General features: G+C 42.4%; 1 protein-coding gene across 4 annotated transcripts in view; it reads right to left on the minus strand.

The window, feature by feature from the left end:
* LOC123376726 (complement factor H-like) overlaps nucleotides 1–15,542 on the minus strand; it is a 116,092-nt gene that overhangs the window by 53,116 nt on the left and 47,434 nt on the right. For all 4 annotated transcript variants that reach the window (XM_045028974.1, XM_045028975.1, XM_045028973.1 and 1 more), the window contains 3 exons: nucleotides 15,102–15,302; nucleotides 4,883–5,050; nucleotides 1,519–1,695 (listed from right to left, as the gene is read on the minus strand). In XM_045028974.1, the coding sequence (XP_044884909.1) occupies nucleotides 1,519–1,695; nucleotides 4,883–5,050; nucleotides 15,102–15,302 (546 nt within the window). The remainder of the gene's footprint in view (nucleotides 1–1,518; nucleotides 1,696–4,882; nucleotides 5,051–15,101; nucleotides 15,303–15,542) is intronic.

Here is a 15,542-nt window from a genome sequence, read left to right on the forward strand (position 1 = left end):
TTACTGTGATAGTTACAATTAGGTTGTAGTCATGATCCCTTCAATCATCTGTAAGGGTTAGATTCTGCTCCAGTGTAGGGAAGCCAGGGAACAGATTCTCTGATCTGGTCCAGCTATGCTGAGCAAGGAACCAGATCAAGGGATAGAACAAACATAACTTCAAGCCAACTTTCTGCCTTCCTCCTTCTTTAAGCTATTTTATGCTGGTTCTCTATGGCCCCAAAGGGTCATTTCAGCAGCCAGAAGAGCCAGGACATCCCAGTTATGATGCCTTTTCCTTAGTCTCACCTTTATATCTGGGGGGAATTCCAACCAGCCAACTATTTTTTTGGCTGTTTTCTGCAGTCAGAACTATGCAAACCAGATGGAACAGGAGGAGAATTGGGCCTTATACATATAAAAAGGCAAAGGTGGAAAGCAGCATACAACAGTAAATAAGGAATTCTCACTGCATTCAATTATGTGTCCCTAATACTTGGCCCTGTTTTATCCCATTTGAGGGTCTGGTCCTTGTTTACCAACCAAACTAATCCATGCATTGGCACTGTCATATTCACTGCCTTTATTTTCAATTCAAAACATTCATGAACACCACAAAAGTCAAACATTTCCCTGCTGATTTCCAAATAAGTCACAAATTGCAGGGAATCTCCTCCCTGTAGAAACATGAGTATTATTCTTGACTGGAAATATGGGAGACTACTTTATAAAGAGCCATGCATCCAAAGGAAGGTTTATTCATTTATTGAGCCAATTTTGTAGACTATTCTGTGTGAAACATCCCAGTGTGCAAGAGTTATTGCAGGTGCTATCGTACGGGACACCCCTTTGTAGAGCCAGAATGCAAACAACTTAAAGTTCCTGTATTTCACAGACAGATAATGTAGATGGGATTTTCTAGGTCTTGGTAGCTATGCTGTTTATTTAATAGTCTTCTCTGAGCGATGGAATGGACTTCATTTGAAGACAAATTATAAGCAAGTTCTTTTATGTTCTGTGTATGTGGATACTAATAGGGTAAAAAGAGGAATAGCCAGGAAATAAGGCAGCCTGAAATAAAAGGAAGAGATGACCCCCACTTGAATTGGGTTAATATTGGAGTTATTGTCCCACAAAAGTGGGAGATTTAATTGTCCACTTTAATCACCATATTTCCTCTCATCTGGAGAGAAGGGACTCCCAAAACCCGAGGACTATAACTAAGATACCTAAAGTGACAACAATTGGAAGAAAGTTTTTATAATTTTAAGCTCTGATGCTTTTACATAAAATTTAAGTCTTTATGATTTAAATTCTGATCAGCCAATGGTAAGTTATTTTATTTATGATGGTAATACCTCCCCCAAATAATAGATTAATTTTGTCCAGTCATACTAAGGCATAACCCAAGGAGCCTCAGGCTTGTAAGTTTCCCCACATGGAGCTTCAAGCTTCTCTCCATACCTGAACATGGTGCTCATCCTCTATTCGGGAAAAAAGGAGCAAAGTAGAGAGTTCTTCAATCATTAAATTACTCACTAATGCACTTTGGTAAAGGAGTCCATCCTTCTTGAAGGCACTGTGTCTTCCCCGTCACTTTTCCTTCTGGAGTCGTGTAACCAATCTGACACCCATATGTTGCTTCCCCGTTTAAATTAAATCTGCGCTTACTTTCAGAGAAATAACCATTCTGTATCTCAACTTTTTCACAGATTTCTAAAATAGAGAGAGTATGACATTATCTCAAGATGAATACTGTTAATTAACATGCTTTTCATAGGTATAGGGTGACTACGAGAAGAGGTACACCTGAAATGAAATGGAGGAACACTACTTAAAAAATGTTTGAACAAGAAGTTCCTTCATACTTTTGGAGAGTGGGAGGGGAAGGTAAGAAATCATAGTGTATATCAGTGTTTCTTATCTCTCACAATCATTCCTGATACTGATTTCTCAAAGCCAATCTAAAAGATGGTTGAACCGAAAATGGTCATTTTGATTCTGACACTTATTTTGTGGGAAAAGTTCTCTCTTTGTATTGTATGTGCTGTATGTATAAGTAATTTGGTGAAGCACCTTCAAATCATAAGGGGCTCATCAGTGAGAAAGACAGTGATAAAACATCACACAGAAATCATCACTTAACCTGCCTTCTTCAGAGACAGCCTCACCCACTGCAATATTTCCACAGCTGTGATCAATAGAGCATTCATGCTAGGCCCCCTCAATTTAAAGGAGAGGGTGTTTGTAGCAGGGCATTATCCTGGAGAGGCATTCAATTTTGGAATTCACTCCCTGAATTTGCTGACTTCCAGGATACACTGCGCAGCCCATCTACTTTCTTGGGCATTTGGGGAGAGTAGAGATAGGGAGGGAATGAGGCTTTGAGGCAGGATGTGTTTGTCTGAATTTTGTTATGGAAGTTGATGACTTGATTTTACACACGATATCTTAACTGATGTTCAAGCACCCAGAGCTACCAGACAAACTGTGCAAGCCACTCCATGGAGGAAGGGGAGGCAAAGGGGCAGGTGGAACCATGGCTTTAACCCACTTTGCAACACCCAGAAGTGCTGACCAGGTATAGACAGAGGAACATGCTGCATTATCCCAAAAGATGGTGTAATGCACACACAACTCATGCCTGGTAGAGAACTGGAGGAAAGACAGGATTTCCTGGAGCACAACTGCTCCCTGGATTACTTTGCCTCAACAAAAATGAGAAATACCTGTGGCACCTTATAGACTAACAAATTTATTTGGGCATAAGCTTTCGTGGGCTAAAACCCACTTCATCAGATGCATGGAGTGGAAAATACAGTAGGAAGATATATATAGCAGTACATGAAAAGACGGGATCTGCCTTACATCTGATGAAGTGGGTTTTAGCCCACGAAAGCTTATGCCCAAATAAATTTGTTAGTCTATAAGGTGTCACAAGTACTCCTTGTCATTTTTGCTGATACAGACTAACACAGGTAACACTCTGAAATTTGCCTCCACACTATCCCTAAACACAGGCCAGACCAGTGGCTAAATGTCACAATTTATAAATATTAGGTGGAGCTAATAGTAACATCTTTTATTAAATTTGCCTGATTTTCTGAATGATAAAATCCCATTTCTAATTGCTTGTAACTTTGTTAGACTTTAACCATTTCGATTGAAATTTTCCATGTCTGGTGTCTGCCTCAGCATCATTTTTTCTTTTGTTTTGAAAAGTTTAAGCTGAAACGGTTTTGCCGTTTCGGAGACTGATGTTTGAGTAAAATATGCTGTGTTGTCGATGCTAAGTTATTGTTAGAGCTGTTTTGTTGAGAACCTCTAGCACTTCCATGGTTTGAAGCAGGGACTCAACATTTGGCTGTGGTGTCCACCTGGTGTCAAAGATTCACCTTTTACTGTCCTCAGAAAAATGCACCCAAATTTGGCCATGTTATAAACCTATGAAAGTACAGATTTGGAGCTTGATTATTCTCTGAAGATTCCATCTGTACTGAACATGCTCAAGCCCAAGGTGGCAGGGGCTGAGCAGAACTTTCCTTGCAGTTGTCTCTCTTGGTTCCTAGGGGCCACACTCATGCCAGGCACTGAGACTGTGGGTATGTCTACATAAGAGTTGGAAACTTGTACATTCTAGCATGAAGAGACATATTTTAGCTTTAGCATCAATCAAACTAGCACATTAAAAATAGGAGTATTGCTGTGGTGATGAAAGTGGCTAGCCACCTCAGTACATACCTATGATCTTTGACAGGATCATATGTGGGGAGGCTGGCTCCTCCCACAGCTCAAGTAGTCACAGCTACATTTTTATTTTTAGTGCTGAGAGGTGGGAATAAGAATGGCTATGGGGTTGAGTTAAGGAAGAACAGGGTTGGGCAGAGGGGTTGGGGACTATTATTATTATTTTATTACAAAAAGATATGCTCATCTCTACACAGAAGACAAAGAAATGTCTGGTACCTGTCCCAAAGAGTTAACAATCTAACTTTTAGAAATGAAACGACTAGGGTTGCCAATTTTCCACTGGCACAACACCAAACAGCCTTGCCCCACCCCCTGCCCCACCCCTCCTCCAAGGCCCCCCCCACACTCTGCCCCCACATCGCTCATTCTCCCCACCCTCACTCACTCATTTTCACCAGGCTGGCTCAGGGGTTTGGGGTGCAGGAAGGGGTGTGGCAGGGAGTGCAAGCTCTGGGGTGGTGCCAGGGATGAGGGTTTTGGGGTGCAGGAGTGTGCTCCGGGCTGGGACCAAGGGGTTCAGAGGGCAATCGGGTGGTCAGGACTGGGGCAGGGGTTTGGGGCCCAGGAGGAGTTCAGGGGTGCAAGCTTCGGGCAGCGCTTACCTCGAGCAGCAGCATGTCCCCCCTCAGGCTCCTACGTAGAGGTGCAGCCAGGCAGCTCTGCGCCCTGCCCTGTCTGTAGGCACCACCCCCGCAGCTCCCATTGGCCATGGTTTCCGGCCAGTGGGAGCTGTGGGAACAGCGCTTGGGGCTGGGACAGTATGCAGAGTCCCCTGGAAGCCTCTTGCATAGGAGCCTGAGGGGGCCATGCTGTCTGCTTCCCGGGAACAGCACCAAGGCTGTGCAGCACTGCCAACTGGACAGTTAACAGCCCAGTCAGTGGTGCTGACCGAAGCTGCCAGGATCCCTTTTGACCAGGTGTTCTGGTCAAAAACCGGACACCTGGTCACAGTACATACAAGAAGCAGCGGTGGGTGAAGAACTTTGAAGGTCAATGCAATATGATCACACAGTTACTCAGGTCAGAAATGTGCATTGTCATGACAAGTCACCTGCTAGGCTGGTATTTTTGTTTTCATTTCAGGCAGAGGATGATAGTAATATGTCTACAAGTTTTTTAACAAGCTGATCAATAGAACATGAATGTTCCTTACTGGTAGAAGTACATGTTGGAGTAGGTGACCAGCCATTCTTTGTGCATGTAACTTTGGTTTTCAGATTATGAGGAGAACACACATATGAAATGTCAGCACCTTCTTTGTAGGTTTTCCAAGAGCTATACAGAAATCTACCATTTTCCAAATGACCAGGAGAACATTTTTCTAAAGGAAAAAAGAAAAGATTACATTCGGTTAGCAAATGGAAGTCAGACATTTAACAAAGAAAAAACAAAATAAACCACCCTCTTCAAAACTAGCTATTTATTTGAAAAAAATATTTCAAATAAGATCTTCTTGCTGCATAGTACTGTAGTACTTTATACTGAAAAGACCTTTATTTTCAAATATGAATCAAAGCGCTTGATTTTTCCACCGGCCTGAAATTTGTTATATCAACTGTGCACAGATGTAAACAATTACACAAGATGCAAGGCAGTAAAGAATTGGGTCACATGGTCCAGATTCTCAATTGGTGCAAAACAGCAAGCTCCATCAACCTCAATGGAACTACACTGATTTACATCAGCCAAAAAATCTTGCCCAATATGTTTCTTAAGTAGTGGTGTCTGCACAGATTCATTTACAGCATTAGCCTCCAGAAGACGTTATCAATCATATTATTCCCTCAAGTTATTTTATGTATAGGTATCACTATGATGCTCATTGAATCTGATTATTAAAACAAAAAGCATCTTTACAGAATCCAAATGATATAGGTTCTGAAACACCAACATGTAGGGACATAGATACCATTGCTGTTGATTGGGTTTATGTTCAGGCTCAGGCACTAGCTGAAAAGTTCCATTAATCCAAAATAAAAACCAAAGTCATGTGTAATGGGACTGTTTAAATCATGCCATTGTAATGGCAATCACATCAGCAGCCCGGGATAAACAAGGTGACAGGAGAGGGCCAACAGCCAAAGGAAGCATCTCTTACTTTCCATCTCCCCATGCTCAGTCACTGGACTAGTGTGATGAAGTGTAAAGGTAACTGTGTTAAGCCCTCCAAACTAAATTCAAAATGTTTGTTTCATGCAGCAGATTGAAATATATTATTCAGACAGGTTTGGGTTTGGGCTCTTGTTAGGGTTGCCAATTTTGGTTGGACGTAGTCCTGGAGGATTCATCAGATGACATACTCTTCAATTAAAGATGAATTCCTGGAGACTCATTTATTTCCCTTCCCAATATTATCTAGCAGTATAACATGGTGTTCTTGGCCAGTGGCATTTTTTCCTTTCCTCTGAACTCTCCGGGAGATCTACCATTTCCCACTCATTAGTTATCACTTATGGATGAAACCCTGAACCTGGTGAACTCAATGGCATTTTGTCACTGATCTAAGTGGAAGCAGGATTTCCCCCCAAGGCCTTAAGGTAAATTACTGTGGATCCCATTACCACTAGCTCAGACTAAGCCAGGAGTTTTGCTACAGAGCAACACAGTTTGCTCCCTCCTGCCAAGGGTTAAAGATGCTGCCTTCACAGCTCACTAAGCCTCTGATAGCCTAGGAGCAAAGAACAAGGTTTGGTACCAAAATTCTGATTCCCTGAATATTTTTTAACATTTTTTTCCACCCACTTCCATGAGCTGTGAATGCCAGGAAAGACTCAGCTGTAATCTCTATATAGATATTTTTACTGTGGCAGTGCAACCTCTGCAAGCCCAAATCTCTTGCTACAGACCTGGAGGTTCTTTGCTATGTGATCTGTAGACCAGGGATTGGTTGATTGGGGCTCCCACTGGCCACAGTTCGCTGCTCCAGGCTAATGGGGGCTGTTGGAAGCGGCACCCAGCACATCTCTCAGCCCATGCCAGTTCCTGCAGCCCCCAGTGGGAGCCCCGATCGGCCAAACCTGTGGACGCGACAGGTAAACAAACCGGCCTGGCCCGCCTGGGTGCTTACCCAGGCGGGCCGCAGGCCAAAGGTTGCCAATCCCTGGTGTAGACGGACCTTTTGAGGGGCCATGAAAACAGCTGGTCAGACAAGAAGACATTTACAGGTGCTTCATGAAAAATTCTGCATAATAGATGGATAAGAGTCATAGATTACCGTTTTCTTCAACTGGCATTCAAAATTTTCCACTTAAAGTAGAAAGAATTTGGCTTTGTAAAATGTTTTGTGCACAAATCTGAGAAAGCCGGGGCATTAGCTAAAGACTTTGTGGACTTTTAGGATTCTCTGCCTCTCCAGCTCTGCTCCCCAACGTCTCATTACCCCAATTAGTTACCCCTCCTGCCAGAACTACCCAGACTATATACATCATTTGTGTGTGTGTTTCAAAAGGTTGATAGAAAATATTTGACCTGGTAGAGTAAGGGTGTGCAGGGAGTCGGGGAACAAGATTTCTTTTGTTTCAGATTATAATAGCATATTCAACACTTCCCAATGCCCCTAATGGCCTTTCCCAACCCGTCTGGGAGGGTCATGACCTTCTGGTTGAGAAATCCTGGCCTAGTAGTTTGGGCACAGAAGCTGGATCGGAGAGTGGGGAGTAAGGGGGATGCAGCCCCAATCCTCTGCTTTCCTGCGGGGCTGCCAATCCTTAAAATATACATTATAAAAGGGAGATTTTGATCATAACTTGTGCTAATACTAAAAAAAGAAAACAAAAAAAACTAATTTATGCCCCTGCTGATATTGATTTTGTCCCAATTCCTTAAGCTTTCACAGTTAAAGTTTAATTAATGTTTTTAGACTTTGAATTGTTGGTAATGAGGGTGTGAATTGGCGGTATTAATTGCCATTGCCATTGGGTGATAATGACAGAACTGCAGTATTGTTTTAACCTTGCTTAAACAAGATGTCCAGTTGACAATTTCAAAACAGAGCAGCAAAAAAGTTAGAAAGAGAATATTGTAAGCAAGTTACCCAAACTTGCTAACTATTTCTCTGTTAGTACTGCTTCAGAATCATCTTCCATGGTGGATCATCTTTCTTAGAAAATGATAATCAAAGCAAAGATATGAGTATGAATTTGTTCCCTCAGGAGATTTCAGAAGAAAAGGCAAGCATTCCTGAAATCAAGGAGAAAACTAATGATGAAAAAGATGACCCACTTTTTCTAACACTTGTCCATACAGAAGGTAGAATGAATAATAGCGATAAAGGGGGTGATGTTGCTGTTAGTGTTGAACAAAATCTGGCTAAATCGGCTTGTTTGATAATGGAAGAGTTTTGTACTACATGTATTGAGAAAGATCTGCTCTATTTTCAGAATCGCAGTGACAAACAGGGAAAGATTAAGAATGAGCTCTCAAAACTGGATACTCTCATAAAAAACCAACCTTCCATACAAACTTCCTCATGGATAGACTTTACAAAAACTAGACAAGCCGTTTACAACACAAACTTTGCCTCTCCACAAAGGAAAAAGGACACTAAGCTATCTAAACTGCTACATGCCACAAGGAGCCACAACAGTAGTTCCCTTAACCCACCCAACAATATTGTTAATCTTTCCAGCTATACTCTTAGCTCAGCAGAAGAGTCTGTCCTATCTCGGGGCCTGTCCTTTTGTCCCTCCAGACCCACAAACATGATACAGTTCTGTGGTAACCTAGAATCCTACTTTCGACATCTCTGACTCAAAGAATATTTCCAACATACCTCAGAACAGCATACTAACCCACAGAATCCTCCCTACCAGCACTACAACAACAACAACAAAAAAAGGATTCTGCGTGGACTCCTCTGGAAGGTCAAAACAGACTGGACTTCTACATAGATTGCTTCTGTCAATGTGCAAAAGCTGAAATTGTGGAAAAGCAACATCACTTGCCCCATAACTTCAGCCATTCTGAACACAAAGCCATCTACAGCCTCAGGAACAACTCTGACATCATAATAAAAAAGGCTGACAAAGGAGGTGCTGTCATCATCATAAATAAATTGGAATATGACCAGGAGGCTGCTAGACAGCTCTCTAACACCACATTCTATAGGCCATTATCCTCTGATTCCACTGAGGACTACCTAAAGAAACTACACCATCTGCTAAAAAAACTCCCTGACAAAGCACAGGAACAAATCTGTACAGACACATGCCTAGAACTCCGACTAGGGGTATTCTATTTGCTACCCAAGATCCATAAACCTGGAAATCCTGGGCGCTCCATCATCTCAGGCATTGGCACCCTAACATCAGAATTGTCTGGCTATGTGGACTCTCTCAGGCCCTACACTACCAGTACTCCCAGCTATCTTCGAGACACCACTGACTTCTGATCTTCCAGAAAACACCATCCTGGCCACTGTGGATGTAGAAGCCCTCTACATCAATATTCCACACAAAGATGGACTACAAGCTATCAGGAATAATATCTCCGATAATGTCACAGCTAACCTGGTGGCTGAACTTTGTGACTTTGTCCTCACCCACAACTATTTCACATTTGGGGACAATATATACCTTCAAGTCAGTGGCACTGCTATGAGTACCTGCATGGCCCCACAATATGCCAACATTTTTATAGCTGACTTAGAACAACGCTTCCTTAGCTCTCATCTTCTAACGCCCCTACTCTACTTGCGCTACATTGATGACATCTTCATCATCTGGACGCATGGAAAAGAAGCACTGGAGGAATTCCACCATGATTTCAATAATTTCCATCCCACCATCAACCTCAGCCTAGATCAATCCACACAAGCGGTCTATTTCCTGAACACTACAGTGCTAATAAGCGATGGTCACATAAACACCACCCTATACCGGAAACCTACTAACCGCTACACTTACCTACATGCCTCCAGCTTCCATCCACGACACATCACATGATCCATTGTCTACAGCCAAGCTCTAAGATACAACCGTATTTGCTCCAATCACTCAGTCAGAGACAAACACATACAAGATGTCTTTCAAGCATTCTTAAAACTACAATACCCACCTGCTGAAGTGAAGAAACAGATTGACAGAGCCAGATGAGTACCCAGAAGTCACCTCCTATAAGATAGGCCCAATAAAGAAAATAACAGAACACCACTAGCTGTCACCTTCAGCCCCCAACTAAAACCTCTCCAGCACATCATCAAAGATCTACAACCTATCCTGAAAGATAATCCCTCACTCTCACAGATCTTGGGAGACAGACCTGTACAGACCTGTACAGACAACCCCCGAACCTGAAGCAAATACTCACCAGCAACCACACATCACTGAACAAAAACACTGACCTAGGAACCCATCCTTGCAACAAAGCCCGATGCCAACTCTGTCCACGTATCTATTCAAGTGAAATCATCATAGGACCTAATCACATCAGCCATGCCATCAGGGGCTCATTCACTATATGTTCCATTCTATGCATCCGAAGAAGTGGGCTGTAGCCCACAAAAGCTTATGCTCAAATAAATTTGTTAGTCTCTAAGGTACCACAAGTACTCCTGTTCTTTTTGCGGTGTGATAGACCCAGGCCAGTTGGATACAGCAGAATAGCAGAAGGCAGATATACTGGCCACTGGATTAACAGTTTTCTGTTCCCTGACTGACCAGAGGAAGGGCTGCTCTAGGTTAATGAGAACACCTCACTCTAATTAACCTGCAAAGAGTCAGGTGAGGCCATTAAACTAATGTGACCACTGACTCTAATTAAGGCCCTATTGATACTATAAAAAAGGACTCACTCCAGTCAGGCAGAGGAAAGCCAGGGAGCCAGAGGAGAGGAAGTGCGGCTGAAGGGCTGGTTAATGAAGACACCCTCAAACCATCGTTAAGGGAGCCCTAAGGTAAGGGTGAAGAAGGGAGAAGCAGGAGAGCTGTGGGGAAGTAGCCCAGGGAAATGTAGCAATTCTGGCAGTGACAGATTGGCTGCCAACAGCTGCTACCATTAGAGTCCCTGGGCTGGAACCCGAAGCAGAGGATGGGCCTGGGTTCCCCCCAACCCACCACTACAGTAACATCTCCTGGGAGGGGACGTCAGGCACCTGTCAGGACAGGAGGCTAAACTGTTCTGAAATAAGCTCCCCCAGGGACAACAGAGAATGTGGGAGTTCTCTCACCAACCTCCTTGCTGGCCTATGATGAAAAGGGCTCAGTAGACTGTAACCCTGGCCCTAGAAAGAGAAGGGCTATTTGGAGGGTCACAGTGAGCCACTGAGGCTAGCATAAACCGCCTAGAAGAGCAGGACCCACGGGGGCAAGGTCAGAGCTCTGCCACAGTGGATACAGTCTAACACGGCTGTAACTCTGAAATGACAAACTTATAGTTTTTGAGTATCAGACAGGGCTGGCCCCAGACCCCAGCGCGCCAAGCACGTGCTTGGGGTGGCGTACCGCGGGAGGGTGGCAGGTGGCTCCAGTGGACCTCCCGCAGGCATGCCTGCGGAGGGTCCGCTGGTCCCGCGGCTTCGGTGGAGCATCTGCAGGCGTGCCTGTGGGAGGTCCACTGGAGCCGCGGGACCGGCGACTGCCAGAGCGCCGCCCGCGGCGTGCCGCCCTGCTTGGGGCGGCGCAATTCCTAGAGCCGCCCCGGTATCAGAAATGGTATCTTTCACCTCTTCTTTTTGATTGAAAACTACCAAATGGAGAGCATTGTCAGAGCCATTGTTCAAAGCATTCTAAACCCACAGGAGCAGTATTCTGTTTTATGTGAAAACTCTTTTCATTGCCTAATAATCTTAGCACCTTCATAATCTCAGGCTTTTCCAACTGGAAAAAAGGCAGAGGAAAAGACTTGTTCTCATGAAAACAACGTGGAACACTGTAACCCCATAGTTGCATGGCTAGCAAGTTCACAAAGCAAGAATCACATTGACAGGGAGATGTTACAGCGGCGTCTAACACAAACTGCTTACTGGGAAGACATTTCAAGACATACTGTGACAGTTAAGATTCTTGATGAATGCGGGTTAGCATTTAGAGCAAGGGAGGAAGTTATTGGCTTTCCTCAGAACCAAAATTATCTAGATATTCTTGAAGCCATCATCTAATTTGACCAGTTTGTAAGAGAGCATATTAAACACTATGGAAACAAAGAGAAAGGTCACCCATCCTACTTGTCAAAAAAAACTGAGTTCATTGAGCTCATAAGGTTTTGGAATTCATTGTAACTGAAGTCAAACAGGCAAAATACTACTCTTTGATAGTAGATTCAGCTCCTGATATCACCAATGATAATCAGTTATCTGTCATTTTCTGCTACTGCATACGTGGTGCCATAAAAGAGGACTTAATTGGGTTTATACCAACTGAAAGCCAGATGGGCAATTCACTCTTCCAGACTATGAACAGTTTATTGATCCAAATGACATCAACAGCTCTTCTCTGAACTTAGCTAGGACTTGCAGTATTGATTGTTGCATGGAAGACATAAATGTTTCAGTTTTGTTCAGAAAACATCTTTTTTATGGTGTTGCCCAGGCATGGAAGCTTCTATGAAACAATCTTATTAAAAGGAAACAAGAACCTCTCCTTGTCTTAAAAAACTCTGTGACAGGGTCAGGCCAAATGGCTACAGGAGAGTGATCCTGTTGGTATCCAGTAAGTGGGCGGGCAGAGCCCACTGCTAAAGGACCTCCCCGCAGCCTAAGGGGAGGATCCACAGGTCCGGGATACCAAATAACTGCGGGGAACAACTAATGAGATAACAGGAATGGGAGTGAGGTCACAGGGCTAAACAGGAGTGATAGAAGGTAGAAATATTAGCCCCAGATTAAGCAAGTCTCTTTTCCCTAAGAAAGATAATGGGCTCTTCCAGAACAATCAGGAAGTTGCTGGAACCAATTAAGACAGGAAGGCTAATTAGGATACCTGGAGCCAATTAAGAAGCTACTAATTAGAGCAATCGGGAGGTTATGCTGATGAATCCAACAATGAAGTGCACAAACATACTGTAAAGAAAAAATTTTCCTGATGGCAGAAGTGACACTTCTTTGAGGGAAAGGGATATTTCAGGTTGACTGCTTTTATCTTATCCTCCATAAACGAAGTTCAGAACTAAAAAGAAGTTAATGGTACACTAATTATCCACAACGTTCGGTTTTCTTACATTTCTTGATCAAATAAAGTGAAGTGAAGGGGAGATGAAAACATGCACTCACACATTGCTCAATGCTTACTTGAATGATCTAGAACCTCAGCTTTCCGCCAAAATGTATCAATTTTCAGAATTTATAAGATGCTGTGACATGCAGGATAGAAGTTACTGGAATCACCACATTTTTTGTATGATAAATATCTGAGCAACGTTTTTCTGAATATTTACATTGCATGGAGACTGCATTTCACTGTACCCATTGTCAACTGTGAAGCAGAGTGATCATTGTTTCTGCCATACTTGACTGAAAACAACTTTTTTTAAGGCAAGCTGAGACAAAGTTTAATGCTCTGGCTATTATGTCAATTGAATGGGATTTATTTCAAACACTGTCATTTCAAGATACAATAACTGAATTTGGAGCAATTAAAATTTGCAAGATGCCAGTTTAAATATGCATCATTTCATTTGGCTCTTAATGTTCCATATTTTTATGTTTATCCAGGCAGTTTATTCCATTCATTGTCTGATTTTCTTTTAATGATTATTCAGTAATATTCATGATTTGTTGGTTGTCATAAGCAGGGTACTTTTTTGCTTTTATTAATACTGAGTTGATGAAAAGGGGGCCTCCACTCATTGATCTGGCCAATAGGAGAGTTGAGTTTTATGCCTGGCTCTGAGACTAACTTGTGTGAATGTTGGCAAGTCATTACACCTTTCCGTGTCTTTCTCTTCCACCTTTTGCCTGTTTTGTTTATTTAGATTGCAAGCTCTTTGAGTGAGGGACTGTTTCTTGCTGTGTCAGTACAAAGTGATGGGGATCCAATCTTGGTTATGCCTCTACTCACTATTGGAACACAGCCAAATATTATTATTATTATTATTATTATTATTATTATTATTAATTTTCAGGAAAAGTAAAATGATTTCTGTAGTATTTGTGTATATGAAATACTACACTCAATTGTTCATTATGATATTAATAGTTGATGTTTTTAATGAAAATCATAATTTTACGATCTTGTGTAAGACTGAGAATTAGGCTATGTTTATACACTAGCTATGTATCAAATATTTGTCTAGTTAGGGGTATAGAGATTATTATTTGTATGATAATTGATGTACCATCAATGTACTCAAAAAAGCCTACGTCTCATTGTAACAATTGACTTGTTAAAGTTTCTTTCATTTGTAGTTTTGTATGATTTAGAAAATTACCAGAATTTGGCTAGTCTTTGTACAAATAAGAGGGAAGGTTTTATAGACAGTTATTAGATTAAGTTATTTGATGGATGGCCTGAGACTCCAAAGTGGAATGATATAGAGGAGTCTTCAGCTGGCTACTTAGGTCAGCTTTAAATCTGCTTTGTATGGCCAGAGTGTTGCAAAACAGACTTAGCACATGTCAGGATCACCAGCTGTAGGTCTCCATATTCAGAGCATCTGGCAGTGGCACTCCACTCTCTTTGCCACCAAAGAGCAGCCCTGAAAAAGGGATAAGATATGCAGCCTAAAATAGTAATCTCCAGGGCAAGCTGCAAAAGTCTTCTAAGAAACAATATATTCCCACACTGCAGGAGGAGAGAGTGTGCGTGTACGCATGTGCACACATGGGCACTGGCACAAAAGAGAAAAGAATTCCTATAGTTCTGTCACTCTCACAGGCAATTTTCTTACAACTGAACATCCCAAAGACAAAAGAACCACCTAAGCCTCTCTTCGTGTAGCAAATTTCACAACACAAAATACCCCTCCTCTTAGGTCTCTCTCCACACAGGTTATTATTGATCTTTGCTCACCCTTTCAAAATCCTAAAGATCCCAGTACCTTCCACAAACACTCTCACTCTCAAAGGGATACCAATTTCTATCCTGTTCCCTTGTGAGAGAAACAGAAATGCTGGTTAAGGTATCAGCAATAAGGTGAAAGGGGAAAAAAAGTGGGAAAAAAGGAACAAAATACAAACAACCCCTCTGCAAATCCTACAACTGGTTTATTGAAGGCCTGTTCCAAGTACTGCCTCCTTCTTATGTTTTTGAATCCTTTTAAAGAGACACTCATGTCCTTGGGTGACAGTCTTTGCTGGGGGAGTCAAGGAGCCAGAATGGAGCAGAATTGTAGTAACACCAACCTTCTGTCACAGTCCTGGTTCTGTCCATTGCTGTATATAATTATTAGTTATAGTAGACTAGAATTTAAGAAAATAATACAAACATATGTTTACTTACTAAGGCATTTTGGTGCAGGAGACCAGCCCCCTCTAGTACAACTGATCTGAGTCCAGTCCTCCTCTTTTTCAGATACGTAACCATCAAGACATCTGTAGTAAATTGACAAGCCTAACTGTGCTGGAAAGGCTCGTTCTTTGTAAAGTTCATAATAGTCAGTTAATGCTCCATTTTCTATATTTGGGTAGTCACAGGGTCTCACTTTAAAAAAAAAGTTTAAAATGTATAATATTACAAGGTACATGCAAGAAAAATTGCCCCCTTCTGTGGACACTCATTGGAAGAGGTGGAAGGAAAGAAGAGCTCTGCAAGGTTACAATCACAGTTTACCCGAATTGTTCCTTTGGAGCACGAGATAGAGCTTTCACCTGGTAGGCAGGGTTTCCAGCCCCCAGAACCCACATGTTGTGTGGGATCTCCTCATGATACAGGGCCATCCCC

Source organism: Mauremys mutica, chromosome 8 (assembly GCF_020497125.1).
Source record: "Mauremys mutica isolate MM-2020 ecotype Southern chromosome 8, ASM2049712v1, whole genome shotgun sequence".
NCBI lineage: Eukaryota > Metazoa > Chordata > Testudines > Geoemydidae > Mauremys > Mauremys mutica.